General features: G+C 46.5%; 1 protein-coding gene across 2 annotated transcripts in view; it reads left to right on the top strand.

Moving 5' to 3' along the window:
• The window catches only part of LOC128656345 (protoheme IX farnesyltransferase, mitochondrial), a 387658-nt gene extending 382372 nt beyond the window's left edge, over positions 1 to 5286 (top strand). For both annotated transcript variants that reach the window (XM_053710209.1, XM_053710200.1), the window contains exon 7: positions 4500 to 5286. In XM_053710209.1, the coding sequence (XP_053566184.1) occupies positions 4500 to 4912 (413 nt within the window). In that variant the 3' untranslated portion in view covers positions 4913 to 5286. The remainder of the gene's footprint in view (positions 1 to 4499) is intronic.
• Positions 5287 to 14768: the final 9482 nt, after the last annotated feature.

Below are 14768 nucleotides of genomic sequence, written 5' to 3'. Positions count from 1 at the left end.
CTGATCTGGTGAGGCTGGCATGTCTGATCTGGGGAGGCTGGCGTATGTGATCTAGGGATGCTGGCATGTCTGATCTAGGAACGCTGGCGTATGTGATCTTGGGACGCTGGCATGTTTGACCTTGGGACGCTGGCATGTCTGATCTGGGGAGACTGGTGTATGTGATCTAGGGACACTGGCATGTCTGATCTGGGGAGGCTGGCATGTCTGATCTGGGGAGGCTGGCATGTCTGATCTGGGGAGGCTGGCATGTCTGATCTGGGGAGGCTGACATGTCTGATCTGGGGAGGCTGGCATGTCTGATCTGGGGAGGCTGGCATGTCTGATCTGGGGAGGCTGGCATGTCTGATCTGGGGATGCTGGCGTATGTGATCTGGGAGGCTGGCATGTCTGATCTGGGGACGCTGGCATGTCCTGGGGATGCTGGCGTATGTGATCTGGGGATGCTGGTATGTCTGATCTGGTGAGGCTGGCATGTCTGATCTGGGGAGGCTGGCATGTCTGATCTGTTGAGGCTGGCGTATGTGATCTAGGGATGATGGCATGTCTGATCTAGGAACGCTGGCGTATGTGATCTTGTGACGCTGGTATGTTTGACCTTGGGACGCTGGCATGTCTGATCTGGGGAGACTGGCGTATGTGATCTAGGGACACTGGCATGTCTGATCTGGGGACGCTGGCATGTCTGATCTAGGTGGGCTGGCGTGTCTGATTTGGAGATTCTGGCATGTCTGGTCTGGGGAGGCTGGCGTATGTGATCTGGGGAGGCTGGCATGTCTGATCTGTGATGGCTGGCATGTCTGATCTGGGGAGGCTGGCATGTCTGATCTGGGAAGGCTGGCATGTCTGATCTGGGAAGGCTGGCATGTCTGATCTGGGGAGGCTAGCGTATGTGATCTGGGGACGCTGGCATGTCTGATCTGGGGACGCAGGCATGTCTGATCTGGGGAGGTTGGCGTATGTGATCTGGGTACGCTGGCATGTCTGATCTGGGGAGGTTGGCGTATGTGATCTGGGGAGGCTGGCATGTCTGATCTGGGGAGGCTGGCATGTCTGATCTGGGAAGGCTGGCATGTCTGATCTGGGGAGGCTGGCGTATGTGATCTGGGGACACTGGCATGTCTGATCTGGGGAGGCTAGCGTATGTGATCTGGGGAGGCTGGCGTATGTGATCTGGGGAGGCTGGCGTATGTGATCTGGGGAGGCTGGCATGTCTGATCTGGGAAGGCTGGCGTATGTTATCTGGGGAGGCTGGCATGTCTGATCTGGGAAGGCTGGCGTATGTGATCTGGGGACGCTGGCATGTCTGATCTGGGGACGCTGGCATGCCTGATCTGGGGACACTGGCATGTCTGATCTGGGGACGCTGGCATGCCTGATCTTGGGACGCTGGCATGTCTGATCTGGGGACGCTGGCATGTCTGATCTGGGGACGCTGGCATGTCTGATCTGGGGACGCTGGCATGTCTGATCTGGGGACGCTGGCATGTCTGATCTGGGGACGCTGGCATGTCTGATCTGGGGACGCTGGCATGTCTGATCTGGGGACGCTGGCATGTCTGATCTGGGGACGCTGGCATGTCTGATCTGGGGGACGCTGGCATGTCTGATCTGGGGAGGCTGGCATGTCTGATCTAGGTGGGCTGGCGTATGTGATCTGGGGAAGCTGGCATGTCTGATCTGGAGATTATGGCATGTCTTGTCTGGGGGAGGCTGGCATGTCTGATCTGGGAAGGCTGGCATGTCTGATCTGGGGAGGCTGGCATGTCTGATCTGGGGAGGCTGGCATGTCTGATCTAGGTGGGCTGGCGTATGTGATCTGGGGAAGCTGGCATGTCTGATCTGGAGATTATGGCATGTCTTGTCTGGGGAGGCTGGCATGTCTGATCTGGGGAGGCTGGCATGTCTGATCTGGGGACGCTGGCATGTCTGATCTGGGGGACGCTGGCATGTCTGATCTGGGGAGGCTGGCATGTCTGATCTAGGTGGGCTGGCGTATGTGATCTGGGGAAGCTGGCATGTCTGATCTGGAGATTATGGCATGTCTTGTCTGGGGGAGGCTGGCATGTCTGATCTGGGAAGGCTGGCATGTCTGATCTGGGAAGGCTGGCATGTCTGATCTGGTGATGCTGGCATGTCTGATCTGGGAAGGCTGGCATGTCTGATCTGGGAAGGCTAGCGTATGTGATCTGGGGACGCTGGCATGTCTGATCTGGGGATGCTGGCATGTCTTATCTGGGGATGCTGGCGTGTCTGATCTGGGGATGCTGGTGTGTCTGATCTGGGGTCTCTGGCATGTCTGATCTGGGGATGCTGGCATGTCTTATCTGGGGATGCTGGCATGTCTGATCTGGGGATGCTGGTGTGTCTGATCTGGGGTCTCTGGCATGTCTGATCTGGGGATGCTGGCATGTCTGTTCTGGGGATGCTGGCATGTCTGATCTGGGGATGCTGGCATGTCTGATCTGGGGATGCTGGCATGTCTGATCTGGGGATGCTGGCATGTCTGATCTGGGGATGCTGGCATGTCTGATCTGGGGATGCTGGTGTGTCTGATCTGGGGTCTCTGGCATGTCTGATCTGGGGATGCTGGCATGTCTGTTCTGGGGATGCTGGCATGTCTGATCTGGGGATGCTGGCATGTCTGATCTGGGGATGCTGGCATGTCTGATCTGGGGATGCTGGCATGTCTGATCTGGGGATGCTGGCATGTCTGATCTGGGGATGCTGGCATGTCTGATCTGGGGAGGCTGGCATGTCTGATCTGGGGAGGCTGGCATGTCTGATCTGGGGAGGCTGGCATGTCTGATCTGGGGAGGCTGGCGTATGTGATCTGGCGATGCTGGCATGTCTGATCTGGCGATGCTGGCATGTCTGATCTGGGGATGCTGTCATGTCTGATCTGGGGAGGCTGGCGTATGTGATCTGGGGATGCTGGCATGTCTGTTCTGGGGATGCTGGCATGTCTGATCTGGGGAGGCTGGCATGTCTGATCTGGGGAGGCTGGCGTATGTGATCTGGGGATGCTGGCATGTCTGATCTGGGGATGCTGTCATGTCTGATCTGGGTATGCTGTCATGTCTGATCTTTGGATACTGGCATGTCTGGGGAGGCTGGCGTATGTGATCTGGGGAGGCTGGCATGTCTGATCTGGGGAGGCTGGCATGTCTGATCTGGGGATGCTGGCATGTCTGATCTGTGGACGCTGGGTTGTCTGATCTGTGGACGCTGGGTTGTCTGATCTGTGGACGCTGGGTTGTCTGATCTGTGGACGCTGGGTTGTCTGATCTGTGGACGCTGGGTTGTCTGATCTGTGGACGCTGGGTTGTCTGATCTGTGGACGCTGGGTTGTCTGATCTGTGGACGCTGGGTTGTCTGATCTGTGGACGCTGGGTTGTCTGATCTGTGGACGCTGGGTTGTCTGATCTGTGGACGCTGGCGTGTCTGATCTGGAGACGCTGGCGTGTCTGATCTGGAGACGCTGGCGTGTCTGATCTGGAGACGCTGGCGTGTCTGATCTGGAGACGCTGGCGTGTCTGATCTGGAGACGCTGGCGTGTCTGATCTGGGGAGGCTGGCGTGTCTGATCTGGGGAGGCTGGCGTGTCTGATCTATGGATGCTGGCGTTTGGGATCTGGAAAGGCTGGCGTTTGGGATCTGGAAAGGCTGGCATGTGGGATCTGGAAAGGCTGGCATGTGGGATCTGGAGAAGCTGTCGTGTGATCTGAGGAGGCTCGCATTTGTGTGATCTAGGGAGGTTGGCATATCTGATTTGCAATAGACTGCTGAGGCTGACCTGGTGAGGTTGGCATGTCAGAGCTAGAGGAGACTATTGAGGCTGGTCTCGAGAGGCTGGCATCTCTGATCTAGGGAGGTTGATATATCTAATCTGCAATTGATTGCTGAGGCTGATCTAGGGAGTTTCTACATTTGGGGAGGAAGTTTGTCCCCTAGCAAGATGCAGGTTGGTCTGGTGGACATACTGCTCGGATTGTGGTGATACAATTTACAGGATAGGTTGGACTCTTTGGGGGCCATGTTGATTTTACTGCATGAGATTGTTGGCTCTGGTTATTGTGGGGGAGAAGTTTTGTGTTTTTGGAGGGCACAGGTTTGTGTGATCTGGGGGAACAGTCTGCTCTGATTGAGCTGAAACATTTTAGGGAATAGGTTGAAATGTTCTGGGGTGCATGTTGGTTTTACTACAAGAGACTGGTTTGGGGTAGGGGGATATAGGTAACTAGTTAGATGCATATGAGGGGGTAGGATGGTTTTATATGGTTGATCTTATTAGGCTGAAGTATAACCTAGTTGAACGGGACACGGGCAATCTGCTTAGCGGCAAAGGCTGCTTTGATATGGGTTCCTATTAAAAGAAAATGAGAGGGTTTGATCAAGGGAAGCAGATAACTAATGGCAGTCCTGCTTCATTATATGCATCAGACCATAAAATAGTATCTACAAACTGCATGCACAACCTAACTTCTCTCTGTGTTACAGGGGCCCTGCTTCTCGGTGCCATCCTTTATTCCTGGCAGTTCCCTCACTTCAATGCCTTGAGTTGGAGCCTACGTGAAGACTATTCCCGAGGTGGTTACCGTATGATGTCTGTCACACATCCTCTGTTGTGTCGACAGGTAGCTCTGAGACACTGCCTGGCCCTAGTTGGATTTTCGACCTTAGCACCTCTCCTAGATGTCACCACATGGACCTTCCCCATCATCTCACTGCCCATCAATCTTTATATCTCCTACCTTGGTTACCGTTTTTACAGGGACGCTGACCGCTCCAGCTCCAGGAAGCTTTTCTTCTGCAGCCTTTGGCATTTACCTACACTGCTCCTGCTAATGTTTACATGCAAAAAGTCAGTTGTTGGGAAGAAAGACAAGGGAACCGCTTCAGAACCCAGCTGAGGCTAGGAGATGGCCAAACTGGGAGAATATTTGGATCTGAGAAAGGCAAGATGATGGCACATAATGACATCAGAGGGAGGCCATTCATGCTTTGTGCAGGACACTGGATACAGAATATTCTGCACCAAAGATCACTAGTTACTGTAAACCATTTTATAAATACTGTATTCCTCCTGGGGGGTGTAGCCCCTGCAAGAACTGTGTATGAACAATCACTCTCTCTACAAATTATGATTCAGGGATACTTACTATCATTAAACCTGTCTTACAATTGTTCTCTCCAAATAACTCATATGTAAGAAGCTCCTCCAACCAAGAGAATCATTCACACTTTATACAGGGATGACATGTGTACATTAAACTTTTACCTTTAATGCTGTTTTGCAAATTTTTGCTTCCTCTTGTGTGGCAATAAGGGAGCTGTCTGTTTTACTTTGTATAGGCTGACCTCAGTCCCCTTAAAGGGACAATATACACCTAGAGTTTTATATAAAATGTTTAATTATCTTTAACCTTTATTTCCAATGCTTCCTGGAGGGAGACACGTAGTAACAGAGCATCTGCCGCTTTTGCTAAGACTAGCACTATTATAGGGGTTAAAAAAAAAACCTTACAGGGTACGTCTGTGTCTTTAGGGGTTAAAAATACAGCTTTGCAATATATTTGCAGTTCAGACTTCACAGGGGCTGAAACTCTGAATATTCAAAAGAAAAAGGGCAAAACTTTCCAGCACTGCAAGATCTCTCTCATTTCTATATATAAAGGAGAGACAAGCCCAACGCAATACAGCACTGTGTGATATGAGAGTTTTGTTACACTTAGTATTTTATATTACTATACATTTTAGATTGGGTCCTTTCAGTATTATTGCATTTAAGTTGTGCACTTTCTCATTTATATTTTAATACATTTAGATTAAGCGATTTAGCTCTAGCAGTGATTCTACAAATTATTTTGAAAATGTCTGTTACTTTAAAAAATTAGGATCTTACTTTGTATATTTATGTTTATATATACAAATTACATTGCACCTTGAATTCTGATTGAAACTGATTCTTTAAGATAGTCGGAGGGACAGGGCAGTTCCCTGGGCTGAACAGGGGAGTTCCCAGAGTATGTCAGAAAGTTTCACAAGACTTGTGAGAGAACTTCAAAGTGTTTTAAACAAGCTGGTCTCACTGATTTGTCTCGCCAGCTGTGTGCAGGTGAAGTTTGCTAAAAATTCACTATACAGTTATTTTAACTAACAGAAAAGTAATATATACTAAAATATAGACAAAACCAAGTTAAATTGTAGTGAAAACATTTCAGTTTAATTTGGAATTGATGCAAACTGAGCCTTTATATCAGCCCCATGAGTTCTTCAGTTACTTTCTGTCTCCCAGTGAAAATTTTTATCCCAGAGAGCTTCATTACTTTCTATGGAAGGCATTGATTTTGAGGTTCTTCACCTTTTCTTATAAAGTGAGTTCTGCCTCTGTAAAGTCTGCTATATAATCAGAATTTGTAACATCGCAATCCTACAAAATAAAATGCAAAATAGAGAGTGCAAAGTTTAAATGTAATAAAATGGAATCTGAAGTGTAAAGTGTAAAATTAGAAGCCAAAAGTGTAAATGCAGCAGAACTCTCATGCCATGCAGTGCTATATTGCACTGGACCTGTCTTTCCCTCACATACAGAAATGCAGGGAACGTCCCTTGGAGAAGTAAAGCAAAATCTGCCTTTTGAAAATTTCACTAGAGATCTTGCAGTGCTGGAGGATCATTTAGAATATCTCACCTGAGCCAGAGAGGTTTTGAACATCAGGGCCTGAGTGAGGGAGGCTCAGGAGCGTGCACGTCACTTCTGCACTATGGGGGTGATTTATCAAGCTAAAGGCCGGACAGAGGCACATACACGCGCCCTTGTCCGCCACAGCTCCCCTCTGGCGGTCTGAATTCTCCTGGAGGAATTCAGCATTGCACACGAGCGCTATTTTGTCTGATGACCGCTGCTTGTTAGATACGGCGTGCAGGTTCTTGTGTGAGAACCTGCAGCCGTAGGGGCTCAAAGGCTGGCGAAAGCCTTTGATATATCGACCCTATATGTATAACATTGTTACCAACAGCTGCCATATATTGATCAACAATATTATACATACAGTGCTCAAGTGACATGCACGATCCTGAGAGGACCTCAGTATGTTTAATTTTAACTTCCATTTTAACTTGCTTATTCTTTTGTGGGTTTTTTATTTTTATCAGGGGTGTCATCTGATGATCAAGGGGTGCAAACAGCGCAAAATGCAAGATCTCATGCAAGGGACATTACTGTCCCTTTAATTGTTGAAATGTGCTATGAAATTAAAGTCAAAACTAAAGGGACAGGAATGTCTATATTAAACTCTCATGATTCCGACAGAGCAGCAATTTTATACAACTTTCCAATTTACTTCTATTATCTAATTTGCTTCCTTCTCATGGTATCCTCTGGTGAAAATCATAAGTAGGCTCAAGAGCAGCAGTATAGTACTCTTGTGTTAAACTCACCCAATGTATTCAGCTAGCTCTCAGTAGTGCATTGCTACTTTTTCAACAAAGGATACCAAAAGAATGAAGCAAATTAGTTTTTTTTAAATTGTATGCTTTATCTGAATGATGAAAGTAAAATTTCAGGTTTCAAATCCCTTAAAAACAATTTACCGGAGATTAAATGGTTTAAAGGGAAGCTTTCTTCTATAAGGTACAACGAGTCCATGGATTCATCCTTTACTTGTGGGATATTATCCTCCTGCTAACAGGAAGTGGCAAAGAGCACCACAGCAGAGCTGTCTATATAGCTCCTCCCTTAGCTCCACCCCCCAGCCATTCTCTTTGCCTACTCTAAGTACTAGGAAGGGTAAAGTGAAAGAGGTGATAAAATGTTAGTTTTTATTTCTTCAAGCAAGAGTTTTTTATTTTAAATGGTACCGGTGTGTACTATTTACTCTCAGGCAGCAGATGAATGAAGACTTCTGCCTGGAGGATGATGATCTTAGCATTTGTCACTAAGATCCAGTACAGTTCCCACAAAGGCTGAGGGGTACAAGAAACTTCAGTGTGAGGAACGTTTTTCATGCTATAAGAAGAGAGGTATGTTCAGTCATTTTGTTCTGGAGAGACTGTAGTATTTCAGAAAGGCTGACAGTATCCCCATGAGGGAAAGGGTAAGCAGTAATCCTAAAAGATATAGAGGGGTATTACTAAGCTTGCATATATGGGCTAAGAAAAAATGGTTGACACTGAGTTTTAAATGTTTGTGGGCAAACGTTTACATAACTGGGAGTGCTGATAACGTTTTTATGAGGAACGTTTTTCATGCTTATTGAGAGGGTACACATGGCTTACTTTTTGGGTTTATGAACCCACATGGCTAGTTTTTAGACCCGCTCAGGTGCGGTTCATTTGGGCTGACAGACATCGAGTGAGATGGGCGGGGCCTATTTTCGCGCCTCAGTTGCGCAGTTATTTTTGTCAGGCAAGCAGCAAGCTCCAACTCCGGCAGGGCTGTGGCTGGCAAGGTGCAGGGGGTGTTTTTTATTGATATAAACGTTTTCTAATTATCTGTTTTTTCTAGTAAGGGTTAAGTGTTTCTTTCCTTGTGAGGCAAACTTAGCTGCATAGTTTGGATGCGTCTATCATAAAATTGGAACGATTTGATTGTTTTAAAGCAGTTTTTGGAAAACTTGTATGCTTTTTTTCTCTTAAAGGCGCAGTACCGTTTTTTCAGATTGTTATTTCTCCAACATAGGTGTGTCCGGTCCACGGCGTCATCCTTACTTGTGGGATATTCTCTTCCCCAACAGGAAATGGCAAAGAGCCCAGCAAAGCTGGTCACATGATCCCTCCTAGGCTCCGCCTACCCCAGTCATTCTCTTTGCCGTTGTACAGGCAACATCTCCACGGAGATGGCTTAGAGTTTTTTAGTGTTTAACTGTAGTTTTTATTATTCAATCAAGAGTTTGTTATTTTAAAATAGTGCTGGTATGTACTATTTACTCAGAAACAGAAAAGAGATGAAGATTTCTGTTTGTATGAGGAAAATGATTTTAGCACCGTAACTAAAATCCATGGCTGTTCCACACAGGACTGTTGAGAGCAATTAACTTCAGTTGGGGGAACAGTGTGCAGTCTCTTGCTGCTTGAGGTATGACACATTCTAACAAGACGATGTAATGCTGGAAGCTGTCATTTTTTCCCTATGGGATCCGGTAAGCCATGTTTATTACGATGGTAAATAAGGGCTTCACAAGGGCTTATTAAGATTGTAGACTTTTCTGGGCTAAATCGATTCAGTTTTAAAACATATTTAGCCCTGAGGAATCATTTTATCTGGGTTTATTGATATTATAATATCGGCAGGCACTGTATTAGACACCTTATTTCTCTGGGGCTTTCCCAAAGCATAAGCAGAGCCTCATTTTCGCGCCGGTGTGGCGCACTTGTTTTTGAGAGGCATGGCATGCAGTCGCATGTGAGAGGAGCTCTGATACTTAGAAAAGACTTCTGAAGGCGTCATTTGGTATCGTATTCCCCTTTGGGTTTGGTTGGGTCTCAGCAAAGCAGATACCAGGGACTGTAAAGGGGTTAAAGTGTTAAAACGGCTCCGGTTCCGTTATTTTAAGGGTTAAAGCTTCCAAATTTGGTGTGCAATACTTTTAAGGCTTTAAGACACTGTGGTGAAAATTTGGTGATCTTGATAGCTCCTGCGTGGCCACGCAGGACTTGGTATGCAGATCTGGTGAATATGTCATCGGCTCCACCTTGGAAGCTACCTTTGAGACGAGACCTTCTTGTTCAGGGTCCGTTCGAACATCCGAATCTGGTTTCACTCCAGCTGACTGCTTGGAGATTGAACGCTTGATTTTATCGAAGCGAGGATTCTCAGATTCTGTTATCGATACTCTTGTTCAGGCCAGAAAGCCTGTAACTAGAAAGATTTACCACAAAATTTGGAAAAAATATATCTGTTGGTGTGAATCTAAAGGATTCCCTTGGGACAAGGTTAAGATTCCTAGGATTCTATCCTTCCTTCAAGAAGGATTGGAAAAAGGATTATCTGCTAGTTCCCTGAAGGGACAGATTTCTGCCTTGTCGGTATTACTTCACAAAAAGCTGGCAGCTGTGCCAGATGTTCAAGCCTTTGTTCAGGCTCTGGTTAGAATCAAGCCTGTTTACAAACCTTTGACTCCTCCTTGGAGTCTCAATTTAGTTCTTTCAGTTCTTCAGGGGGTTCCGTTTGAACCCTTACATTCCGTTGATATTAAGTTATTATCTTGGAAAGTTTTGTTTTTAGTTGCGATTTCTTCTGCTAGAAGAGTCTCAGAATTATCTGCTCTGCAGTGTTCTCCTCCTTATCTGGTGTTCCATGCAGATAAGGTGGTTTTACGTACTAAACCTGGTTTTCTTCCAAAAGTTGTTTCTAACAAAAACATTAACCAGGAGATTATCGTACCTTCTCTGTGTCCAAAACCAGTTTCAAAGAAGGAACGTTTGTTGCACAATTTGGATGTTGTTCGCGCTCTAAAATTCTATTTAGATGCTACAAAGGATTTTAGACAAACATCTTCCTTGTTTGTTGTTTATTCAGGTAAAAGGAGAGGTCAAAAAGCAACTTCTACCTCTCTCTCTTTTTGGATTAAAAGCATCATCAGATTGGCTTACGAGACTGCCGGACGGCAGCCTCCCGAAAGAATCACAGCTCATTCCACTAGGGCTGTGGCTTCCACATGGGCCTTCAAGAACGAGGCTTCTGTTGATCAGATATGTAGGGCAGCGACTTGGTCTTCACTGCACACTTTTACCAAATTTTACAAGTTTGATACTTTTGCTTCTTCTGAGGCTATTTTTGGGAGAAAGGTTTTGCAAGCCGTGGTGCCTTCCATTTAGGTGACCTGATTTGCTCCCTCCCTTCATCCGTGTCCTAAAGCTTTGGTATTGGTTCCCACAAGTAAGGATGACGCCGTGGACCGGACACACCTATGTTGGAGAAAACAGAATTTATGTTTACCTGATAAATTTCTTTCTCCAACGGTGTGTCCGGTCCACGGCCCGCCCTGGTTTTTTAATCAGGTCTGATAATTTATTTTCTTTAACTACAGTCACCACGGTACCATATGGTTTCTCCTATGCAAATATTCCTCCTTAACGTCGGTCGAATGACTGGGGTAGGCGGAGCCTAGGAGGGATCATGTGACCAGCTTTGCTGGGCTCTTTGCCATTTCCTGTTGGGGAAGAGAATATCCCACAAGTAAGGATGACGCCGTGGACCGGACACACCGTTGGAGAAAGAAATTTATCAGGTAAACATAAATTCTGTTTTTTTCACTAAATAAAGTGTTTTCAAGCCTATTTGTGGTCATTACTAGCCTGTTTAACATGTCTGACATTGAGGAAAGCCAATGTTCCATGTGTTTAGAAGCCATTGTGAAACCCCCACTTAAAATGTGTCCCTCATGCACTAAAAGGGCCTTAAATTGCAAAGAACATATTTTAGCTGATAAAAGTATGTCGCAGGATGATTCTCAGTCAGAAGAGAATCAGGTTATGCCATCTAATTCTCCCCAAGTGTCACAACCGTTAACGCCCGCACAAGCCACGCCAAGTACTAGTGCGTCTAATTCTTTCACCCTGCAAGATATGGCCGCAGTTATGTCTACTACCCTCACTGAGGTTTTATCTAAACTGCTTGGGTTGCAGGAGAAGCGCAGTAGGTCCGGTGTGAGAGTAAATGCTGAGCCCTCTGACGCTTTATTAGCCATCTCCGATGTACCCTCACAATGTTCTGAGTTGGGGGTCAGGGAATTGCTGTCTGAGGGAGAGCTTTCTGATTCAGGAAAGATGTTCCCTCAAACAGACTCAGATATGACGGCTTTTAAGTTTAAGCTAGAACACCTCCGCTTGTTGCTCAGGGAGGTTTTAGCGACTCTGGATGATTGTGACCCTATTGTAATTCCACCAGAGAAATTGTGTAAAATGGATAGATATCTAGAGGTTCCTGCTTACACTAATGTTTTTTTCCGGTCCCTAAGAGGATTTCGGACATTGTTACTAAGGAGTGGGAAAGACCAGGTATTCCGTTCTCTCCCCCTCCTACTTTTAAGAAAATGTTTCCCATATCTGACACCATTCGGGATTTGTGGCAGACGGTCCCTAAGGTGGAGGGAGCTATTTCTACCCTGGCTAAGCGTACAACTATACCTATTGAGGACACTTGTGCTTTCAAAGATCCTATGGATAAAAAAGTAGAGGGTCTTCTAAAGAAAATATTTATTCATCAGGGTTTTCTTCTGCAGCCTATAGCGTGCATTGTTCCTGTAACTACTGCAGCTGCTTTTTGGTTCGAGGCTCTAGAGGAGGCTCTTAAGGTTGAGACCCCATTAGATGATATTCTGGATAGAATTAGGGCTCTCAAGATAGCTAATTCTTTCATTACAGATGCCGCTTTTCAACTGGCTAAATTAGCGGCAAAGAATTCAGGTTTTGACATTTTAGCACGTAGAACGTTATGGCTTAAGTCCTGGTCTACTGATGTGTCATCACAATCTAAGCTTTTAGCTATTCCTTCCAAGGGTAAGACTCTATTCGGGCCTGAACTGAAAGAGATCATTTCCGACATCACTGGAGGAAAAGGCCATGCCCTTCCTCAGGATAAGACAAATAAGATGAGGACCAAACAAAATAATTTTCGTTCCTTTCGAAACTTCAAAGGTGGTCCCCCTACCTCCTCCCCTGCCGCAAAGCAGGAGGGGAATTTTGCTCAATCCAAGTCATTCTGGAGACCTAACCAGACCTGGAATAAGGGTAAACAAGCCAAGAAGCCCGCTGCTGCCACCAAGACCGCATGAAGGGGTAGCCCCCGATCCGGGACCGGATCTAGTAGGGGGCAGACTTTCTCTCTTTGCTCAGGTTTGGGCAAGAGACTTCAGGACTCCTGGGCTTTAGAAATCGTGACCCAGGGGTATCTTTTAGACTTCAAAGATTCTCCTCCAAGGGGGAGATTTCATCTTTCACGGTTGTCTGTAAACCAGACAAAAAGAGAGGCGTTCTTACGCTGTGTAGAAGACCTATATTATATGGGGGTAATCTGCCCAGTTCCAAAAGCAGAACAGGGCCAGGGGTTTTACTCCAATCTGTTCGTGGTTCCCAAAAAAGAGGGAACCTTCAGACCAATTTTAGATCTCAAGATCCTAAACAATTTTCTCAGAGTCCCATCCTTCAAGATGGAGACCATTCGGACTATTTTACCAATGATCCAGGAGGGTCAATATATGACTACCGTGGATTTGAAGGATGCGTATCTTCACATTCCTATACACAAAGATCATCACCATTTCCTCAGGTTCGCCTTCCTGGACAAGCATTACCAGTTTGTGGCTCTTCCCTTCGGGTTGGCCACAGCTTCCAGAATTTTCACAAAAGTGCTAGGGTCCCTTTTGGCGGTTCTAAGGCCGTGGGGCATAGCAGTGGCGCCTTATCTGGACCATATCTTAATTCAGGCGTCAACTTACCAACTAGCCAAATCTCACACGGACATCGTGTTGGCTTTTCTAAGATCTCACAGGTGGAAGGTGAACGTAAAGAAGAGTTCACTTATCCCTCTCACAAGAGTTCCATTCCTGGGAACTCTGATAGATTCGGTAAACATGAAAAAAATTTTGACGGAGGTCAGAAAATCAAAGATCTTAACCACCTGCCAAGCACTTCATTCCATTCCTCGGCCGTCAGTGGCTCAGTGTATGGAGGTAATTGGACTAATGGTAGCGGCAATGGACATAGTTCCGTTTGCTCGCTTGCATCTCAGACCACTGCAACTATGCATGCTCAGACAGTGGAATGGGGATTATGCAAATTTATCTCCTCAGATAAATCTGGATCAAGAGACCAGAGACTCTCTTCTTTGGTGGTTGTCACAGGATCATCTGTCCCAGGGAATGTGTTTCCGCAGGCCAGCATGGGTAATAGTGACGACAGACGCCTGCCTATTGGGCTGGGGTGCAGTCTGGAATTCCCGGAAAGCAGGGTGTGTGGAATCAGGAGGAGGCTCTCCTTCCAATAAATATTCTAGAACTGAGAGCGATAATCAACGCGCTTCAGGTTTGGCCTCATCTGGCTTCGGCCAGATTCATAAGATTCCAGTCGGACAATATCACGACTGTAGCATATATCAATCATCAGGGGGGAACAAAGAGTTTTCTAGCGATGATAGAGGTTTCCAAAATAATTTGATGGGCAGAGACTCACTCTTGCCATCTATCAGCAATCTATATCCCAGGAGTGGATAACTGGGAAGCGGATTTTCTAAGTCGTCAGACTTTTCATCCGGGGGAGTGGGAGCTCCATCCGGAGGTGTTTGCACAATTGATGGGGGCACACCAGAATTGGATCTGATGGCATCTCGTCAGAATGCCAAACTTCCTTGTTACGGGTCCAGATCAAGGGATCCCCAAGCAGTACTGATAGATGCTCTAGCAGTACCTTGGTCGTTCAACCTGGCTTATGTGTTTCCACCATTTCCTCTCCTTCCTCGTCTGATTGCCAGAATCAAACAGGAGAGGGCTTCGGTGATTTTGATAGCACCTGCGTGGCCACGCAGGACTTGGTATGCAGACCTGGTGGAAATGTCATCTCTACCACCGTGGACACTGCCACTGAGACAGGACCTTCTCATTCAAGGTCCGTTCCAGCATCCAAATCTAGTTTCTCTGCGGCTGACTGCCTGGAAATTGAACGCTTGATTTTATCTAAGCGAAGATTCTCTGAGTCGGTCATAGATACCTTGATTCAAGCTCGAAAGCCTGTCACTAGGAAGATTTACCATAAGATATGGCGTAAATA

Source organism: Bombina bombina, chromosome 1 (assembly GCF_027579735.1).
Source record: "Bombina bombina isolate aBomBom1 chromosome 1, aBomBom1.pri, whole genome shotgun sequence".
Classification (NCBI taxonomy): Eukaryota; Metazoa; Chordata; class Amphibia; order Anura; family Bombinatoridae; genus Bombina; species Bombina bombina.
Note: the sequence above shows the minus strand (reverse complement) of the source record. Positions and strands in the feature narration are given on the sequence as shown.